Genomic DNA, 19,209 nt, shown 5'->3' on the forward strand with positions numbered 1-19,209 from the left:
CCCTTACTTTTACCAACAAACCAGCCTGCCAAGATTAACAACAGTAATCTCCACTCCACACACCTCTTGCCCTGGAATACTGGGCAAAAGCTGTATAATTATCTGATGAGAACAAATGATGTACGAATACAGGCCAACCCGACTGCTCTCAGACTCTACTTCTAGAGGAAATAACAAATGACCAAACCCAAATTTAATTTTAGAATGACTGAGACATAGGTTTGGAAGACCTGTGCGAAAGCTCCAGTCACCCAGCACGGGAGAACATTCTCCAGCTCGGCCTAGTCTACCATTTCAGAGCGATGTGGCCACGTGCAGAGAGTGACTAAAGTGAGGCTGAAGCCAAAAACATTCACCTGAAATGTTATTCAACACTGTTCCAGAAATTCCAGGAGGTACGACAAAAGTCAGTCATGAAAATGAAGAAAAGCTAAAATAAAATCACCCTTATTTATAAATAATGTGGGGCTGGCGCTGCAGCGTAGTAGGTAAAGCCACTGCCTTCAGTGCTGGCATCCCACGTAGGTGCCAGTTCGAGTCCCGGCTGCTCCACTTCCAATCCAGCTCTCTGCTATGGCCTGGGGAAGCAGTAGAAGATGGCCCAAGTCCTTGAACCCCTGCACCCTCATGGGAAGATCCAGAAGAAGCTCCTGGCTTCAGACTGGTGAAGCTCCGGCCGTTGCGGCCAACTGGGGAATGAATCAGAGGATGGAAGACCTCCCTCTCTCTGCCTCTCCTCTCTGTATAACTGACTTTCAAATAAATAAATAAATCTTTTTTAAAAAAAAGTATCGTCAAAGTTCCCACCATCTGGGCATATTTATCTACACAATAAATCTGCAAAGGTTCCAACTGAAACAAAACCACCAGATTCACACTCTAAAAACCCACAAGCCTTAATAGGACCAAACAAAATATGCACCCAGGTTACACTGACAATTCAAGATATACTCCAATATATTGTTTATTCATTCGAAAGGCAGACCGACATACATGGGGAGAGAGAGGGAGACGGAAAGGGAGGGGGAAGGAGGGATGGGAGGGAGGGCAAGGGTGACTGAGAAGGAGTCTCCTACCTGCTGGTTCACTCCCCAAATGGCTGCAACAGCTAGGGCTGGGCCAGAAGCCTGGAACACCATCTGAATTTCCCCACATGGGTAGCAAGGGCCCAAGTTCTTGGCCATTCTCTGCTGCTTTTCCAGGTGCATTAGCAGGAAGCCAGATCAGAAGTGGAGCAGCCAGGACTGGAACCGCTCTGATATAGGATGCGAGAGCTGCAGGAGGTGGCTTAACCTGCTTCTCCACAACCCCAGCCTCCACCTTGTAATGTATGAAATTGGTATCGAGAGGGAGAGCTCCCATTTGTTGGTTCACTCCCCAAATGCCTCTAATGACTGGGACTCCATCTAGGTTTGCCACACAGGCAACAGGGACCCCGCCAACTTGTGCCATCACCTGCTGACTCCAGGATGTACCTTAGGAGGAAGCTGGAATCAGGAGCGGGTCTGGGACTCAAACCTGGGCACTCTGATACGGGCAGGCCAAATATCACGTTAACTTTATGTACAAAGATGTTTGTTTAAGAGGCAGAGTGATGGTGAGAGAGGTGGGGGTGAGGGGGAAGAGATCTACCATTTGCAGGTTTACTCCCCAAATGCTCCAAAGAGCTGGGGCTGGCCGGGCCAAGCCAGGAGCTCCAGGAGTCTCTCAAGTGGATGGCAGGAACCCTGGGCGTGGCTATCATCTGCTGCCTTCCAGGCTCATTAGCAGGAAGCTGGATAGGAAGAAGTAGAGGCAGGACTTGATCCCAGGCTCTCCAGTAGGAGATACAGGCATTCCAAGCATAATCTGTGTAACACCAGCCCCTACATTCGTATTTTTTTAAAAGATTTTATTTATTTATTTGAGAGGCAGAGTTACAGACAGTGAGAGGGAGAAACAGAGAAAGGTCTTCCTTCCGTTGGCTCACTCCCCAGATGGCCACAATAACCAGAGCTGTGCCGATCCGAATCCAGGAGCCAGGTGCCTCCTCCCGGTCTCCCATGGGGTGCAGGGGCCCAAGCATCCAGGCCATCCTCCACTGCTTTCCCAGGCCATAGCAGAGAGCTGGATCAGAAGAGGGGCAGCTGGGACTAGAACCAGTGCCCATATGGGATGCCGGCGCCGCAGGCGGAGGATTAACCCACTGCACCAGAGGACTGGCCCCCCCACAATCTTTTAATAAAGGACAATAAAAATCAAATCACAGACAACTGTTAGAGGATTTCTTTTTTTTTTTTTTTTTAATTCTAGTGTAAAACAAATCAGCTCAGGGTGTTTTCCTGAATAAATGATCCCATGGTCTTTTCTGCAGCATTTGCCTCATGTCTGCTCAGTCACATAAAACACAGAAAACACTGGGTGGGGACAGTCTTTCACATTGTTGCTTGCAATTCCCAAGTGGTCAGTATCTTTATTTTCACTTCTGGGTAAGAGAAAAGGCATTTTGGTCCATTAATTCACCTACTCGCTCCTGGAGGACGTTAACCAACTCTGCTATTACGAAGACATGGGTGTCATCAATGTCTTGAATGATGAACTTCTTCCCTAGGGCATTGGATTCATCCAAGTACAGCAGAAACTGCTTCATGGCAGGATCGCTGCAGAGATAAACACACGTTGTAAGACATCTTGTCAAATCACACCGCAGAGACTGAGAAATTAAATTTGGGTACATGTTAAGTCTTGGGATGATTTTTAAAATTCTGAACTATTAATCCCTCACTTCTCTCTACCTCAAATGTTAAGGATTTAGACACAACCTTATTTTAGAACTCTTAGTGCAAGTTTGAGAGAGAGACCATGGTCAGGGTGGCATCCTCTATCATAGAGCTAGTTCGAGTCCTGGCTGCCCTGCTTCTGACGCAGCTTATTGCTAATGTGCCTGGGAAGGCAGTGGAGGACGGCCCAAGTACTTGGGCCCGTGCCACCTATGTGGGAGACTAGAATGGAGTTCCTGGCTCCTGGCTTGGGCGTGACCCAGATCTGGCTGTTGCAGCCACTTGGGGACACACCAGGGGATGAAGATTTCTCAGTCTTTTCTTCCCTGTTACTCTGCTTTACAAATAAGTTAAGTATATTTTAAAAGAAAATTTTTTAAAAAAAAAGGTAAAAGAATATTCAAAAGCTTTGTAGTTAATAAGGCCTAGAATCATAGCTTCTTTAATTGAATTAAAAATGAATTTCCTTACTTCCGAAGGACCATTACATTTAAAAAACCAATAGTTGTTTAGTATCTTGCCAGTGATAAAACTGGCTAAATGGACACTCTAGTAAGCTAATGGCGTATGGCAAGAGTCAGATGTGAATTCAGCTCCTTCACTACAAACTTGTGTGACCTTCAGTATGAACTATCCCTCAGAATCTTTGAAGGCTCAAAGAGATCTCCATTCAATTCTATTTTCTTGTGGTTCTTACTTTGAACGAACACAGTAGTTCCAAGACAAAGAGATATCTCCCTCTTGGTGGGCAATATATAGATTAAAAGCCCATGTCTCACAGTAGGGTGCTTAGCAAAAGAACATAAACTTCAAACACAGATTTTTATAATTCTCAGAGGAAACACAATCTTTTGATGTTCCAAGGAATGTTAATATCAATTGTAAAGATAGCAGTGCAATTCTCTGAAAATAAAAAAATCAGCTTTCTTTCTTTCAAGTGAAAACACTGATACTGAGTGAAGTTAACAACATAAGGGGTTATTTCAACCGCTAGATGAGTACAGGCTTGGAGGTAGTTCACGGAGTGACATGATTTAACTTTCAAACTGAAGACTTTAAAATGCAGGGATCCTGCTGACTGCTGGGTAAGAAAAGACAGAGTGGCGGGGCCAGGTGTTAACAGGGAGGCCAACTGGTGGCTGCAGTGATCCAGGTAAGACATGATAATGATGTGGACTTGGCTGTATGAGTGGAGTCTGAATTCTAGTATACTGATGTAAAGCCAACACTTGGCTGAGCTTTGAAAGGCAGGAATCAAGGAGACGCTGAGATTTTGGTGAGAACAAATGTGAGGATGGAGTTGTCTTTTACTGAGAGGAGAGAAACGTGGGCAGAAAAGATTTGCAGTTAAGACCAGGAGTTTGTTGGGGGCTGGTGCTGCGGCACAAGCCTCCGCCTGCAGCGCCGGCATCCATACGGATGCTGGTTTGAGTCCCAGCTGCTCCATTTCCACCGCAGCTCCCTGCTAATGTGCCTGGGAAAGCAGTGGAAAATGGGCCAAGTGCATGGGCCCTGCACCCATGTGGGAGACCTAGAAGAAGCTCTTAGCTTCAGATCAGCCCAACTCTGGCCATTGTGGTCATTTGAGGATGGAGCCAATGGATGGAAGACCGCTCTCTCTGTAACTTTGCCTCTCAAATAAATAAAATCTTAACAAACTCAAAACCCAAGAGTTTGGTTATAAGCATGTCATATTTGAGATGTCTACTGCCACCAAGGGGAAAAAGCTGAGTAAGAAGTTGGATGTGAAATTCTGGAGCTCAACAGTGAAGAGTAAAATTCAAGGGCCATGACAAGGGAGTGAGCATAGCAACAAAGAGTCCAAGTCCACGTCCTGGACATCCTAGCATCAAAGAGTCAGAAGAAAAGGACTCAGCCGAGGGTACTATGAACTGACCACTGAGGCGGGAGAACACCTGGTGTCCCGGGAGCTAAATGAACAAAGGTTATTCGCGGGAGGGAGAGATCAAGTGTTTCAAACGCAGCTAACAGGTTATAGTAGGAATACGAGCTGACCGTGCTGACCGCTGGATTTGGAAAGCTGCCGACCTCGACCAGGGCAGTTTCAGGGGAGGCACGGGCAGGAGGCTTGAGTGGGGGGCTTCGGAATGGGAGGGAGCAGGAGACAGGACGGAAGCAAGCGCTCTGGGAAATGCTGCTGCCACAGCAGGAGAGCAGAGTGGGAGCTGGGGAGGGGCAGATCGGGGGCTGCAGCCCCAGTGCGGCTGAAGGAGCTGCAGAGTCAGGGTCCCAGGGGAGCTCCCTGGGCGCAGGGTGGCGGCGCAGCTGGAAGCCCGGGAAGGAGACTCTGAAGGGACTGCAGTGACAGTGAGCTGGACTTGGTGGCAGGTGTGACCACGTGCTTGAGTGGCTGCGACAGCGCAGTGGGCAAGCTCACAGAAGGCGGACAGAGACTGAGGCTGGGGTGTCCACACGGACCCTGAGTTCACCAAGAACTGTGAGGAAGACCACTGGAGAGCCGCAGGCAGGCTTCCTGGACAAACCTCCAGTGAGGCTGTGGGTGCCTGAGGATGCTAACAGGAAGGCTGAGAGGTGGCCTGAGGAACGGGGACTCCTCACTGGGGCTCTGTGGAAGAGCCAAGAACTTCCGCAAGTGGCAGTGAGGAGACACGTATCCTATTTTCTAGTCCAACAGTACAAGGAATACGAAGGGGGAGAAGAGGCATCCTTGGATAGGCTTGCGGGAGAAGCAGCGTGCCCAGGAGGAAGCCCTCTCTCAGAGCAGCAAGGAGAGGTGAGGGGTGCTCAGAGGCCGCTGAGACAGCTCTGCTGTGTTCACCTCACCGCGTCCCAGAAGGCGGACTGGAGGGGTGGGCAGGAAGGAAGCAAACCCAGCAGACACAGCTGTAAGACTGGGTCCAGGGGTGAAGCGTGGCTGCTAGTCTGTGGCTTTTTGAGCGATACACAGAAAAAAACAGGCATGAAGGGCACAAGGAGAACAAGGTCTCTGAGCTAGCGACGGATGGGAGAGAAAACGGGTCTCTTACAAACAAAGCAATGGTGACAACAGTCACAGATTTATGCAAACACAGAAAATGTTACATTTCACACTTTGAGCACACAGAGTCTCTCAGAATTAGAGATAACCAAATGATTTCTGCTAGCCCTTTACAGAAAACTTCAGGTTGAAAGGTGGTAAGTGATGACAGGCCATTCTAAACTGCCAATGTGGCATGTCGCATTCACAGCTGATGCTACCCGCCCTGGTGACTGGCTGCTAAGAGGCGTTACTGGTGGCAAGGGCTACCTACGTGCAAGAAATTCACACCATCTCCACAAAGCCAAAGCTACATCACTGAAACCAAGAGGTGCTGGGACTCACACCTGTGCTGATTCAGCTCACCAGTGCTGTCACACTTCCTGCCATCTGCGGCTATCTTTGTATTTTTAGCCATCTCTTGAAACACATCCATTTTAAATTACCTAATATTTTTCTTTAAATTACCCTTAAATCCTAAGCTTAATTCCACGTGGCACAAAACCAAGAATATGATGTTAGTTTCATTTTTACCTCAAATAAACTGGTCATATAAAAAAATTTTGTGTCCTATCCCCATGTGTGTTCTTCAAATCACCTTGAACTCCATTGGTACATCATCCCCTCCTGGGGAGACACTGAGTTGACGAATGAGATAGCTCAGAATGACTGCTCAGTGAGACATGGAAATAACTGTCTCTAACATCTATCTGCTAGATACTTTCAGATCCTCATCTCCCACAATCTCCCAGCCTCCCTCCTGTACATAGCTTAAACTTTCTTTGCCCTGCTTTTACTAAAATTAACTCACCAGGGGCTGTCGCTGTGGCCCATCAGGTTAAAGCTCTGCCCTGAAGCGCCGGCATCCCATATGGGCACCGGTTCTAGTCCCAGCTGCTCCTCTTCTGATCCAGCGCTCTGCTGTGGCCCAAGCTGGCGGTGCGGCTCACTAGGCTAATCCTCCCACTGCGGTGCTGGCACCCCGGGTTCTAGTCCCGGTTGGGGGCTGGTTCTGTCTCGGTTACTCCTTTTCCAGTCCAGCTCTCTGCTGTGGCCCGGGAGAGCAGTGGAGGATGGCCCAAGTGCTTGGGCCCTGTACCCCATGGGAGACCAGGAGAAGCACCTGGCTCCTGGCTTCAGATCAGAGCAGCTCCAGCTGTTGTGGCCATCTGGGGAGTGAACCAGCAGATGGAAGACCTCTCTCTCTATCTCTACCTCTCTGTATCTCTTTCTTTCAAATAAATAAAATAAATCTTTTTTTTTTTTTTTTGACAGGCAGAGTTAGATAGTGAGAGAGAGTGAGAGAGAGAGAGAGAGAGAGAAGGCCTTCCTTCTGTTGGTTCACCCCCCAAATGGCTGCTACGGCCGGTGCGCTGCGGCCTACCCGTGCAGATCCGAAGCCAGGAGCCAGGTGCTTCCTCCTGGTCTCCTATGCAGGTGGAGGGCCCAAGCACTTGGGCCATCCTCCACTGCCTTCCTGGGGCCACAGCAGAGAGCTGGCCTGGAAGAGGAGTAGCCGGGACAGAATCTGGTGCCCCAACTGGGACTAGAACCCAGGGTGCCAGCGCCGCAAGCGGAGGATTAGCCTAGTGAGCTGCAGCGCCGGCCTCAAATAAATAAAGTCAATCTTTAAAAATAAATAAAATTAAGTCACTGGCCCTACAGGGTCCCAGGACACAAGTCCCATGAGGTCATTCATCTCCCCTACAGATAACAACCTGATGTTTGGTATTGTCTTGAGGGATTTTTCCTTTAGGAACTCCAAGCAAGAAGTAACTGCCATCCTGACTCACTGGAGCCTACTCTGCCATCATCAAAATTCCCTAAAAAAGCATGATACTGCTGACCAATCAGAGGAGGGCCACCAGCAGTACGGACCAACCAGGTACCTGGACACGAGCTGCACACACACCTCTGAACCCCAACTTCAACCTGCAAGAATTTGCACTCCCAACCCGAGAAGCTGGGAACTAAGCAACGGCTGCCCTGCTCCTTCCTCCGTGACACACACGTTCCTCCACTACCCGCACTGTAGCTGGCTTGCAGTGCATCAGGTGAGTGGGTTCAGTTTTGGGGGTTCTATAGCATTCTTCTAAGTTTTCAGGGTGCTCTCTAACAATGTTTGAAAGGAGATGGAAAGAAGTAATTTGAGATCGAATTCTCAAGCACATAGCTGAAGTGCAATATGTAATAACTGAAAAAAGACAAAGTTCAAGGGACACTGTATTTTGAAACATGAGGGTCTGGAATATTCTTGTCTGAACACAGGACTATGAAACTTCTACGTGGAGGAAGGCTCTGGGAGAACCTGCTGCCAAAGGAAACAAAACAGGTGCCAGCATGCGGCACAGCCGGTTACGCCACCGTGTGCAATGCCAGCATCCCATAATCCCATATCAGCTCAAATTCCAGATGTTCCACTTCCTATCCTACTCTCTGCTAATGCTCCCGGGGAAAGCAGCGAAAGGCAGCCCAAGTACTTGGGCCCCATCACTGCAAGTAAGACCTGTGGACAGAGGTCAGCCTGGCCAGTTCCAGCCGCTGAGGCCATTTGGGGAGTGAACCTGCAGATGCAAGATCTCTCTCTCTCTAATGCTGCCTTTCAAATAAATAAACTGTAAAACAAAAACAAAAACAAGTGCCCATGTACATACTTGAAATCCTGGGCTCAGGACTACTCCGATGACAAACGCCTTGTCCTGGAAATGCGAAGGGCGGAATCATTGATCACCCCTTACAGTACCTAGGGCTGGGTCCTGGGTTACCAGGATGACGTAGCAAACAGACCTCAAAATTAACTGGCCAAAGTTGTCAGCACTGTCCAACCCATCAGAATGATAGTCTTGGCTTAGTAAGTGTTAAACTATCCTTGTAATAATAACCAGCCAGGAGCTCAAGAACTCAGCTTTTTCTAACTGTGCTATATCATTGTCCCCCATTACTTACAATGTCTGCCAGTATTTTAATAGCTCTACTATCTGATTATAGAAAATGCCTCCATCAACAAATTTACATTTTATTAGAATACTGAACTGTACACATTTTCACTGGTAGTTCTTGTCACTTCCTTAAAGTCTAGAAACAGTTTTGTTCTCAAAAATACAAAAGCTCAGACAACAGACGGTTTCAACTGCATTTGCATCATCATTCATCCCAGCAGCTTGGTGGGTGCTTGCTTTTTCTTTTCCTTTGAGATTTATTTATTTATTTGAAAGGCAGATTTACGGAGATCTTCCATTCCCTGGTTCACGCCCCAAATGGCCACAATGGCCAGGGCTGACTCTGGCTGAAGCCAGAGTTTCTCCTGGGTCTCCCATGTGGGTGCAGCAGCCCAAGCACTTGGGCCATCTTCTGTAGCTGGGACGTGAACCAGCGCCCACTTGCCTCAGCACCAGCCCGGGTGGTTGCTTTTGTTTTATTTATTTAAGATTTATTTATTTATTTAAAGGAGAGTTACAGAGAGGCAGAGGCAGAGAAAGCGGGGAAGGGAAGCTTCTCCATCTGCCAGTTCACTCCCCAGTGGCCACAAAGGCTGGAGCTGGGCCCATCTGAAGCCAGGAGCTTCTTCCAGGTCGCCCACGTGGATGCAGGGGAGATAGCTTCTACTGCTTTCCCAGGCCATAGCAGACAGCTGGATAGGAAGTGCAGCAGCCGGGACCTGAACCAGCACCCATATGGGATGCTGGCACGGCAATTGGTGGCTTTACCTGCTACATCACAGTGCTGGCCCTGGGTGCTTGCTTTTTGAAAAACACAACTAGAAGAGGCTGGCGCTTTGGTACAGCAGATTACGCTGCTGCCTACAGTACCGGCATTCTATTCTGATTTGAGTTCCAGCTGCTCCAGTTCTAATCCAGCTTCCTGCTAATGTGCCTGAGAAAGAAAGCAGTGGAAAGAGGGCCCGAGTGCTTAGGCCACGTAGGAGACCTGGATGAAGCTCCTGACTTTGGCCAAGCCCTGGTCGTTGTGGCCATTTGGAGAGTGAACCAGTAGATGAAGACCTCTCTCTCTCTCTGCCTCTATTTCTCCCTCTCTGTAATTCTGAGTTTTGAATAGATAATAAATCTTACCAAAAAAAAAAAAAAAAAAAAAAAAAAGCCCCCCAAAACGACAGCTAGCAAATAGCCAGCTCATTTAAAAACTATTCTAAAATCTTGCCAAAAATGAGGCCCAGTGAACACTTTTTTTGTATGGAACTTTAATCTTATTTATCAAGTTCTTCTTTATCCACCGATTTTCACCGTGGGAATAGAAAGGCTGTAAAGGAAAATTAACAACCTGGGTTTAGGCAGAGATCACAAACCTTGACTGAATTCTAACAAGGTTTATCCAGGAAACAAAGAATTATTAAGCACCTCCCACATATGTCTCAGACATGGTTTTGGGTGCCTGGGGAAGTCCAGTGAACAGATCTTACTAAGAAGCGAGGGCTGGAGGCTGGCACTGTGGCACAGTGGGTTGAACCATGGGGTGGTGGGGGCCCAAATAATTGGGCTGTCTTCTGATTTCCCAGGCACATTAGCAGGGAACTGGATCAGAAGTGGAACAGCTGGGACTCCAACCAGTGCCCATATAGGATAATGGTGTTGTAGGCAGTGGCTTAACCCACTGTACCACAATCCTGGCCTCGAAACAAGCATTTTTGATTTAGCTTAGACTTTAATTTTTGGTAAGTCCTGGGAGGAAAAAAAAGCCTTATTTTATCCAGGTGGCTTGATTTTTGAATTTACTGAAGCCAGACCTAAACGGCCAGCACTTTAATTGGATTTATTTACTTCTTCACTGGAGAATCTGTTAAAAATTACAGGCATTTGGGCATTTGGCCTAGTAGTTAAGACGGCAGTTAAAACGCCTGCATCCCACACTAGAACTCCTGGGTTCTAGTCCTAAATCCAGCTTCCTGCTAATGCACACCCTGAGGTGTGCAAGGGATGCCTCAAATAATTGGGTTCCTTCCCTGGGTTGGCCTAGCCAGCTCCAGCTGTTGCAAGCATTTGGGGAGTGAGCCAGTGAGTGGGACCCCTGTGTCTCAAATAAAAATAATCTTAAAAAAAAATAAAACTTTCAAGAAGTCTCTGTTCTGGACTAAGCTTCTGCTAAAAGTAAAAAAAAAAAAAAAAAAAGTCACTCCTGCTAAATCTCCACGTCATAAAGCTGATGTTGTTAATGTGACCTTCAGAGAAATCATGTCTAGAGATAGATGAACCTCCCAAATAAGCCAGTTTCCACGGGAGAGATCATGAAATTCTCTTTGCCGTCATCCTCACACACAAAAGGGAACCTGATGTTAACCAAACCGCTGTCTTCTACTGTCTCCCTCACCCTGACTTACAGGGAGAGGGCCTTGAAATGACCAAGCCCCTTTGTTTTTCTGCTTCCACTTTCTTTGGTCTTTGCCTGTCTATAAAACCATCAGAGGGGCCGCCACCTGCCGTGCTGGCATCCCATATGGGCACTGGTTCAAGTCCTGGCTGCTCCACTTCTGATCCAGCTCTCTGCTATGGCCTGGGAAAGCAGTAGAGGATGGCCCAAGTCTTTGGGTCCCTGTGCCTGTTAAGGAGACCTGGAAGAAGCTTCTGGCTCCTAGCTTCAGATGGGTACAGCTCCAGCCGTTGTGGCCAAGTGGGGAGTGAACCAGGGATGGAAGACCTCTCTCTCACTCTGCCTCTCCTTCTCTCTGTGTAACTCTGACTTTCAAATAAATAAATAAATCCTAAAAAAAGAAAAAAAAAAAAAAGAACAGTTATGAAGCTTTAAGGAATGAAGTACTGCCTGTTTCTAGAACTGAAAATAAAATCAGGGGCAGGTGCTGTGGCTAATGCGTTAAGCTGCTGCCTGCATTACCTGTATCCCATGTGGGCGCTGGTTCAAGTCCTGGCTGCTCCACTTCTGACCTGTTCCCTGCTAATGTGCCTGGGGAAAGCGGGTGACAGCCCAAGTACTTGGGCCTCCACCACCCACATGGGTTGACTCAAATGGAATTCCAGGCTCCTGGCTTTAGCCTGGCCCAGCTCAGGCTGAAGCTGGGATCCCAGACTCAATCCAAGTCTCCCACAGGGGTGGGAGGGACCCGGCTACTTGAGCCATCACCTCTGCCCCAGGTGCGCATTAGCAGGAAGGCAGAAGCGCGAGCAGAGTCAGGACGGGAATCCAGGCACTCCAACAGGAGGTGCAGGTGGCAAGTGGTGTCTTAACTGTTGTGCCAAACACTTGGCCAAAGTTTGTTTTCCTAATAAACTCCCAAGTAATATTGTTGCTAGTCAGGGGTTTACACTGAAGAACGAGGTGAAAACCACTAGGGCTCAGGCAGGATCCAGAGGCTGGACACCAGGATAGCAGGAAAAGGCTGAAAGCTCAACCAGGACAGAAAACTGACACTTCAGCTCTCTTTACAAACCTTTCTCATTTTTAAGGGTCAACTGAAAGCTTGCCACAGAGATTTTAATGTTTCCCATGAGTCTTGCTTTTTAAGCTTCAGCCATCATTTATTCTTTCAAATTAAAATACATATAATGCAATTTTTTTTTTTTTTTTTTTTTTTTTACAGGCAGAGTTAGATAGTGAGAAAGAGAGAGACAGAGACAGAGAGAAAGGTCTTCCTTTTTCTGCTGGTTCACTCCCCAGGTGGCCGCTACGGCTGGTGCGCTGCGCCAATCCGAAGCCAGGAGCCAGGTGCTTCCTCCTGGTCTCCCATGTGGGTGTAGGGCCCAAGCACTTGGGCCATCCTCCACTGCCTTCCCGGGCCACAGCAGAGAGCTGGACTGGAAGAGGAGCAACCAGGACAGAATCCAGCGCCCCAACCGGGACTAGGCAGAGGATTAGCCTAGTGAGCCATGGCGCCGGCCCTGCAATTCTTACTATCACGCAAAAAAGATTATTTTGGAATTACTCCACAATTATTCTAGAATTGCCACAGTGACAAGGAGAAGAACGGATTTGGTTTGGGACATAAGACCACAGAAAGAGGAAAACTATGACTAAGGTGGTCTCATGCATAATTGGCAGTTAGCTATTTGACCAAAAACCAAAAAGCTAACTTAGATCTTTACGTCATAATATAAATCTTCCTATAAATTTCAGATGTTGGAGTTGGAAGAGGTAACAGCTGGGGAGACATAACACTAAGACCGTTTATACGCTGAAACCTTCACTTCCATCCATGCCAGCTGATCATCATGCCCTGCTCACGCAAATGTTCCCGACTGCTGACCCCAAACCAGGAGCAACAATCACTTTTCTTTGTGGAAAAGCTAATTTCAAAGCTTTCCCTGCTTGTTATACTCCCCCTCTTGTCTGCAGCCAAGTTTTAAAAACCTCTAGACCCCAAGTTTATAAAAATATCTTAGCTCCAGGTCTGAGGGACATTTTTCCAATTGTTTTCTGGCTTTGCTGCTTACAGTGGGCACAAACTCGCCTAACGATCTGGTCCTTTTTCTGGCTGGCCTCTTTAATGGCTCTCCCTGCTAGTCGGAGATCCCTTAAAGAGTTTCAGTTTGGGGCCAGCGCTGCAGTGTAGTGGGTAAAGCAGTGCCGGTGTCCCATATGGGCGCCAGTTTGAATCCTGGCTGCTCCACTTCCGATCCAGCTCTCTGCTATGGCCTGGGAAAGCAGCGGAAGATGGCCCAAGTCCTTGGGCCTCTGCATCCACATGGGAGACCCGAAAGAAGCTCCTGGCTCCTAGATCCAGACTGGCGCAGCTCCAGCTGTTTCGGAAGACCTCTCTCTCTCTGCCTCTCCTTCTCCCTCTGCTTAACTTTGACTTTCAAAGAACTAAATAAATCTTTGGAAAAAAAAAAAAAAAAACAAAACTTAAAACACTAGCAGAAGTAAAAACACAAAATCCCCCCGAGAGATAAGTGACTATCAGACCCAGCGGTGAAGAACACACAGAACTGGAAAGGGAAAAACTGACAGCTGACACACTGTGATTCTGTATCAAAAAAATATTAAAAGACCAACCAAGAAGATGGCGAGGTTGATTACGACGATAAATGAGCCCGTCACGCTTAAAGCTCTCCCAAGACAGCCCAGCAGCCTTGTTCCCAACTTTCAGATCTTAGCCCCTTTGGATTTCCAGGTGGGTACGTCTCTCCTCTCTGGTGGTTTGTTCTCAACAGTCCAGTCTCTCACACCGAAACCAAAACCAAAACCCGAGCTCCTGACCATCTCTCTGCAGCTCCCAACACCTCTCTCTCCCCTTTTGGGTCTTATCACAACAAAACCCCTGTGAGAGTCTCGACTTCCTCACCTCATTTCCCCTTTTCGAAGCACAGTGGTCTCCCCTTACTCGCAGTTTCTGTGTTTATCTGCAGTCAAATGTGGTCCAAACATAGTAAAAGGGAAACTCCAGAGACAAGCACTGTTCTTAGCAGTGTGATGAAGTCTCTCACGGCCGTGCTCGGTCCTGCTGGATGTGCTACCCGCCCCTCAGTCTTCTCAGCGACCTCGGCTGTCAGAGCACTGCTGTGCTGAGGCGCCCTGGTTTTACTCAGTAATTGTCCCAAATGCAAGAGCAGGGAGTGTGCAAATCGGGTAAAGCAGAGAGAAGCTGTAAAATGCTTTCTTCAAGTGAAGTGGTGAAAATTCTCCACTTAATAAGCACAGGGAAAAAAACAGTGTGGTGTTGCTTCGACCTATGATGAGAGTCAATCCTCCACTCATGAAATCGTGTTGGTAGAAGAAGTTCCTGTTACTTTTACTCTCCCATCTCAAACTGCAAGTTATCACCACAGTGCATCCTAAGTGCTTAGGTAAGAACGGGAAGGCATTACATTTACGGTTGGGTATCACCTGCGGTGGAAGGCATCCGCGGAGGGGCTGGAAGAGTATTCTCCAGGGAGGAGCGGGGGACAAACACACTCCAATCTGGCACCTTTCCCACCACGCCACCGAAACAGCTCTTACCAAAGATCGACTGCATCTCATCTAGTCTGTCTTCACATCATCCACCTTTCACCACTCCTGCTTACAGCCCATTCACCTCCGTGCAACATTTTCTCCCTTAGCTTCTGCACTCTTTGCCGGGTCACCTATGCCGAAACTCCAGATCTGTACTAACCATAAGGCAGCCCACAAGTCACACTCACTAGAGCAACTGAAATAGGGCCGGTCTGTGAGATATGTTGGAAAAGCACAATACACACCGGACTTTAAAGACTGTTTTTTGGGGCTGGTGCTGTGGTGTAGTGGGTAAAGCCACACCTGCAGTGCTGGCATCCCTTGTGGGTGCCAGTTTGAATCCTGACAGCTCCACTTCCGATCCAGCTCTCTGCTATGGCCTGGGGAAGCAGTGGAAGATGGTCCAAGTCCTTGGGCCCCTGCACCCAGGTGGAAGACCTGGAAGAAGCTCCTGGCTTCAGGTCGGCTCAGCTCAGGCCAATACGGTCATTTTGGGAGAGAACCAGTGGATGGAAGATCTCTCTCTTTCTGCCTCTCTGTAACTCTGCCTTTCAAATGCATTCGTTTTGTTGTTGTTGTTGTTATTTTGAAAACTCAGTACAAGCTGAAAGAATATTTTCAATATGTTGGGGTTAAATAAAATGTTCATTTTACCCATTTAATTTTACTTTCAGAAGTGGCTACTAAAAAATTCAAGATTACATATGTGGCTTGCATTCTGTTCCTATTGGAGGGTGCCGCTCGAATCTGACGGCTGTTGTCCTCGCCCCTTCCCCAGGCTGGCTCACCGTCACGGGATACATAGCAGCATCTGTGCGATGGCCATCTCAGGGGCACACAGAGGTGCGCAGGCCAGAGTTCCTTCATGGGACAGAACTACCGGTGGGCGAGCCAGCAAGTGGACAAGGAGCAAGACTGATTCTGGAGTGCAGATTTTGGAGACTGGGCAATCGCCGAGCCCTCTAGATTACACTGCTTTGCCAAATTCAACCTTGGCCGGGATGGTCTCCGGTTTCTCTGGCATGTGTGCAAAGGAGTTCAAGAAACCCTAACGGGCCCTGTCTTTCTCCTTAAAGGTCAGTTTGTAATGAAGGCAACGGAGCTCCTGCGATCTTACAGGCCTTGTAACTCTGGTCACCTTCTGATGGCTGGAAGAGATCACGAGTAACCTTTCTCTCCAGGACTAGGCCGATCAATTCTGATCAAAAATCGCTGGAAATGATGCCAATTACACTAATGCAACGGAGACACTGAATTCTGTCCCCTCCCCCCCACACTCTGGAAGAAATTTAGCGACAAAACGTTTCACTTTTTGAAAGTGTAGAAAATGGAAAGACTTGATTGCATTCCGGCCTTAGAAAAGAAAACGAAAAAGGGACTTGACCTCAGAAAAGGTCAAATGAGTTTGAGTCAATACGTAACTGAGGTATCAAAACTACTAACCATTCTATGAGCACTCCTTTCAAGACGTTGACCATCTTCGTCCAGCCGGAAGGGGCAGAGGATCTCAACCAAGCTGATAAAAAAGGACAAGGTGGACATGTCATTCAACAGCATCGACCGGAACAAGGCAAGCCACTCCCCGTCAGTATAAACAGCGAAGTCTATCAGAGACGAAGCTAACACAAAGGAGACGTGCAGCCATTCTGAGCTTCTCACAAAACGGAGTCTGTCCGGAGCTGTCCACCACGCACACATACACCTGCAGCCGAACCCCACAGCCGCGCCGCGCCCCGGTACTCCGGCTCCCCACCCGGGGGCTTGACAAGGCTAAGGTCCCGGAGGGCGGAGGAGAAGGGGGCCGCAAGACCTACAGGGCGCCCAGCCTCTTCATTTCGGACCTGAGACAGGGGGAGGACCCTAAGCCGCGGTTCTTCCCGGACCGGACCGGGAGGTCGGGGGTGGGGGGGACACAGCCACACTGCGGGCTCCCTCCCCGGGTAAACCGCGTCCCCCAGGCTCCGCGCTCCGAGCCCCAAGCACGGCGGGCGACCCCCGACCCCTCCAACCGCTACCCCGGGGCCCAGGGCACGGACACCCAGCGCCGCGTCAGAGCGGGGCGCACTCTGGCGCCCCAGCACCTGCAGGACAGACTTTCGGATCTTTCTCCTCCCTCTCTTTCCGGGAACGCCCGGTCTCCCACGCACCTCACCCCGCCGGCTTGCCCCGAGCTCGCCACGCACCCCAGCCCACAGACCCGGCGGCCCCCAGATGTCCCGCAGCGCGCGCGCGCGTCTGCCCTGTGACGTCATCGCGCCGGGGACGCTCTGTGGGAGGAGCGCGCCGCTGGGAGGCGGGGCGCGCGCTGGGCCGCGTGGGCGGGGCCACAGGCCGGCCGCCGCCGAGTGGAGGGCCGGGGGCAGGCCGCGCCGGGAGGGTGGGCTCTCCGGCGCCGGGATTCCCGGTGAGCGGTCGGGGGGCGGGCCGTGTCCGCGAGCCGGCAGGTAGGAGGACTGGGGGGCCGGGCTCGTGAGGGCGGACGCGGGCGGCGGCGCGTGGGAGCACGGTGACGGGGCGCCCCAGCGAGGTCGCGCGGCGTGAGGGGCTCTCTCCGGTCCTCGGGGGCCGGAGTGTCCTCTGGCGTCGGCTGCCCAGCTCCGGGGGCGCCGCGCGGGGCTGCCCGCGTGCAGCCGGGCGTGGAGCCTCGGTCACGGCGGAGGGGGAGCCCGCGGAGATCCCGCCGGTGCCGACCCGGCCCGGGAGCGCGCGCGCTCTGAGGAGGTGCGGGCGCCTTGCGTTGAGTTGCACCTGCCGGGTGAAGTTCGTGCGGCTTTTTGCCCGTCCCCCGCGTGGGCTCTTGTGGTCCAGCTGCGATCCCCGAGTCTTCACGTGCCTTGCGTCCCGGGGCGCTCGTTCCTGGCGAGTGCCCTTGGCTCTCTCTGCCTTGCGCTCCGCGTGGGCGGTGTGCCGGGGATTCGGGGTGCTGGCCCGATGCCCGCGCCGGGGGACCCGTTTGTAACGTGCACTCCACCGCTCAGACGGAGCTGCTCATCCTCCGCCCGCCCCCTCCCGTTAAAAACCTGCTTTTCCTTCCCGTGTCTCTCCAAGTCACCCAGTTTTAAAATCTGCATCCGCTGGATCAGCGAGCACTGTTGTGCACCTGATAGGTGCCAAACCGTGTTCTAGACGTTTGCGGTCTATTGGTGAAGGTACAGAGGGCCGCAAAAATGTTAAGGACAAAATGCCAGGTGGTGACGCGGTAGGGATTGTATGGAGAGTGTCAGAAATGGCCTTTAGGTAGGTTTCTGAATTAAAAAAAAAAAAAAAGAAAACTGATACCAGCAAAATACTAGCAATTTTAATAATAGTAAAATAATCCGTAACTTCCAAGACTAAACATTATCTGGAAGTTAGTGAAACTAAAGCATTAGTTCCTTTAGGGAGAAAATGATAATGCTTTATTGAAACACATGGAAGACTTGAGTGACGGAGAGATACATCATATTCATGATCAGAAGGCTCGATACCAAATAGAAATCGGCTTTCCCCAGGGCTGTAAATTCAGTGCAATGCCAGTTAAAATCACTGTATTGGGTTCTCATGAAACCCGACATGCCAGACTTCAAAATTTATATAAAAAGGCAAAGGACCAAGAATAGCTAAGTCAATCTTGAAGAAGAAAAAAGCTGAAGTTCTTTTTTGCGAGGTATCAAAGCATAAAATAAAACCGAAATCATTAAGACAGGGTGGTGCCGGCGCCGCGGCTCACTAGGCTAATCCTCCGTCTGCGGCACCGGCACACCGGGTTCTAGTCCTGGTCAGGGCGCCGGATTCTGTCCCGGTTGCCCCTCTTCCAGGCCAGCCCTCTGCTGTGGCCAGGGAGTGCAGTGGAGGATGGCCCAAGTGCTTGGGCCCTGCACCCCATGGGAGACCAGGAGAAGCACCTGGCTCCTGCCATCGGATCGGCGCGGTGCACCGGCCGCAGCGCGCCAGCCACGGCGGGCATTGGAGGGTGAACCAATGGCAAAGGAAGACCTTTCTCTCTGTCTCTCTCTCTCATTGTTCACTCTGCCTGTCAAAAACAACAACAACAACAACAAAAAGACAGGGTGGTGTTGATTCCGGGACAGAGAAGGAGACTCCTGGGGCAGGAGAGAGAGCCTTGAAGCACACCCGTGTGCATCCGGGGGCTTCGGGTGCCCCCGAGCAGGGGGAGCGCCGGCTCTTCAGCAAAGGGTGCTGAGAGCTTGGTGTTCCCGTGGACGAGGCCAGGATCAGATTCCTGCTGCACCATTCACAGTAACTTCCTGGGTTAAAGACCTGAATGTGACACATCTGCAAGATACTTAGAAAAAAATAGAGGTTGTCTCTAAGAAACATGTTGCTTTTGTTTTCTTTGTTAAATAAACGTAAGGTGACCCATTACAATCATTTTAGGTGTACTGTTTTAATATCTGTTAGTTCAGTGGCATTCACATTGTGCAACCCTCACTGCCGGTCACCCCCAGAGTTTTTTCATCCGATTGAGAAGGATTTCTTAAGCTACAAAAGCACTGTGGCAGATGCTGTTGCATGACTCCAGATGAGATGTTTATGGTGGTTTGAACTGTGCCA

The 19,209-nt window shown here is 49.8% G+C and overlaps 2 protein-coding genes across 7 annotated transcripts in view; one reads left to right on the plus strand and one right to left on the minus strand.

Annotated features, from left to right (window-relative positions):
• Positions 1–2,263: 2,263 nt before the first annotated feature.
• On the minus strand, positions 2,264–16,940 carry GTF2H5 (general transcription factor IIH subunit 5). Of its 2 annotated transcripts, none has more exons than XM_008263734.5 (3): positions 16,839–16,940; positions 16,099–16,171; positions 2,264–2,639 (listed from the first exon to the last, which is right to left on the minus strand). In XM_008263734.5, the coding sequence occupies exons 2-3, from the start codon at positions 16,131–16,133 to the stop codon at positions 2,459–2,461; spliced, it is 216 nt and encodes a 71-aa protein (XP_008261956.1). In that variant the 5' UTR covers positions 16,134–16,171; positions 16,839–16,940; the 3' UTR covers positions 2,264–2,458. The 2 variants fall into 2 exon arrangements, with proteins under 2 accessions (XP_008261956.1, XP_051711176.1); XM_051855216.3 differs by having other exon boundaries at positions 16,803–16,940.
• A 20-nt stretch (positions 16,941–16,960) lies between these two features.
• Positions 16,961–19,209, plus strand: part of SERAC1 (serine active site containing 1) — a 59,508-nt gene continuing 57,259 nt past the window's right edge. For 2 of the 5 annotated variants that reach the window (XM_070073334.2, XM_089333589.1), the window contains exon 1: positions 16,961–17,099. The gene's annotated coding sequence lies outside the window, so the exon portion shown is untranslated. The remainder of the gene's footprint in view (positions 17,100–19,209) is intronic. The other 3 variants (XR_016234454.1, XM_089333588.1, XM_008263732.4) reach the window with 2 other exon arrangements.

The sequence above is a fragment of the Oryctolagus cuniculus genome, chromosome 5 (genome assembly GCF_051225735.1).
Source record: "Oryctolagus cuniculus isolate XC-2025 breed Fujian yellow rabbit chromosome 5, ASM5122573v1, whole genome shotgun sequence".
In the NCBI taxonomy this organism is placed as follows: Eukaryota; Metazoa; Chordata; class Mammalia; order Lagomorpha; family Leporidae; genus Oryctolagus; species Oryctolagus cuniculus.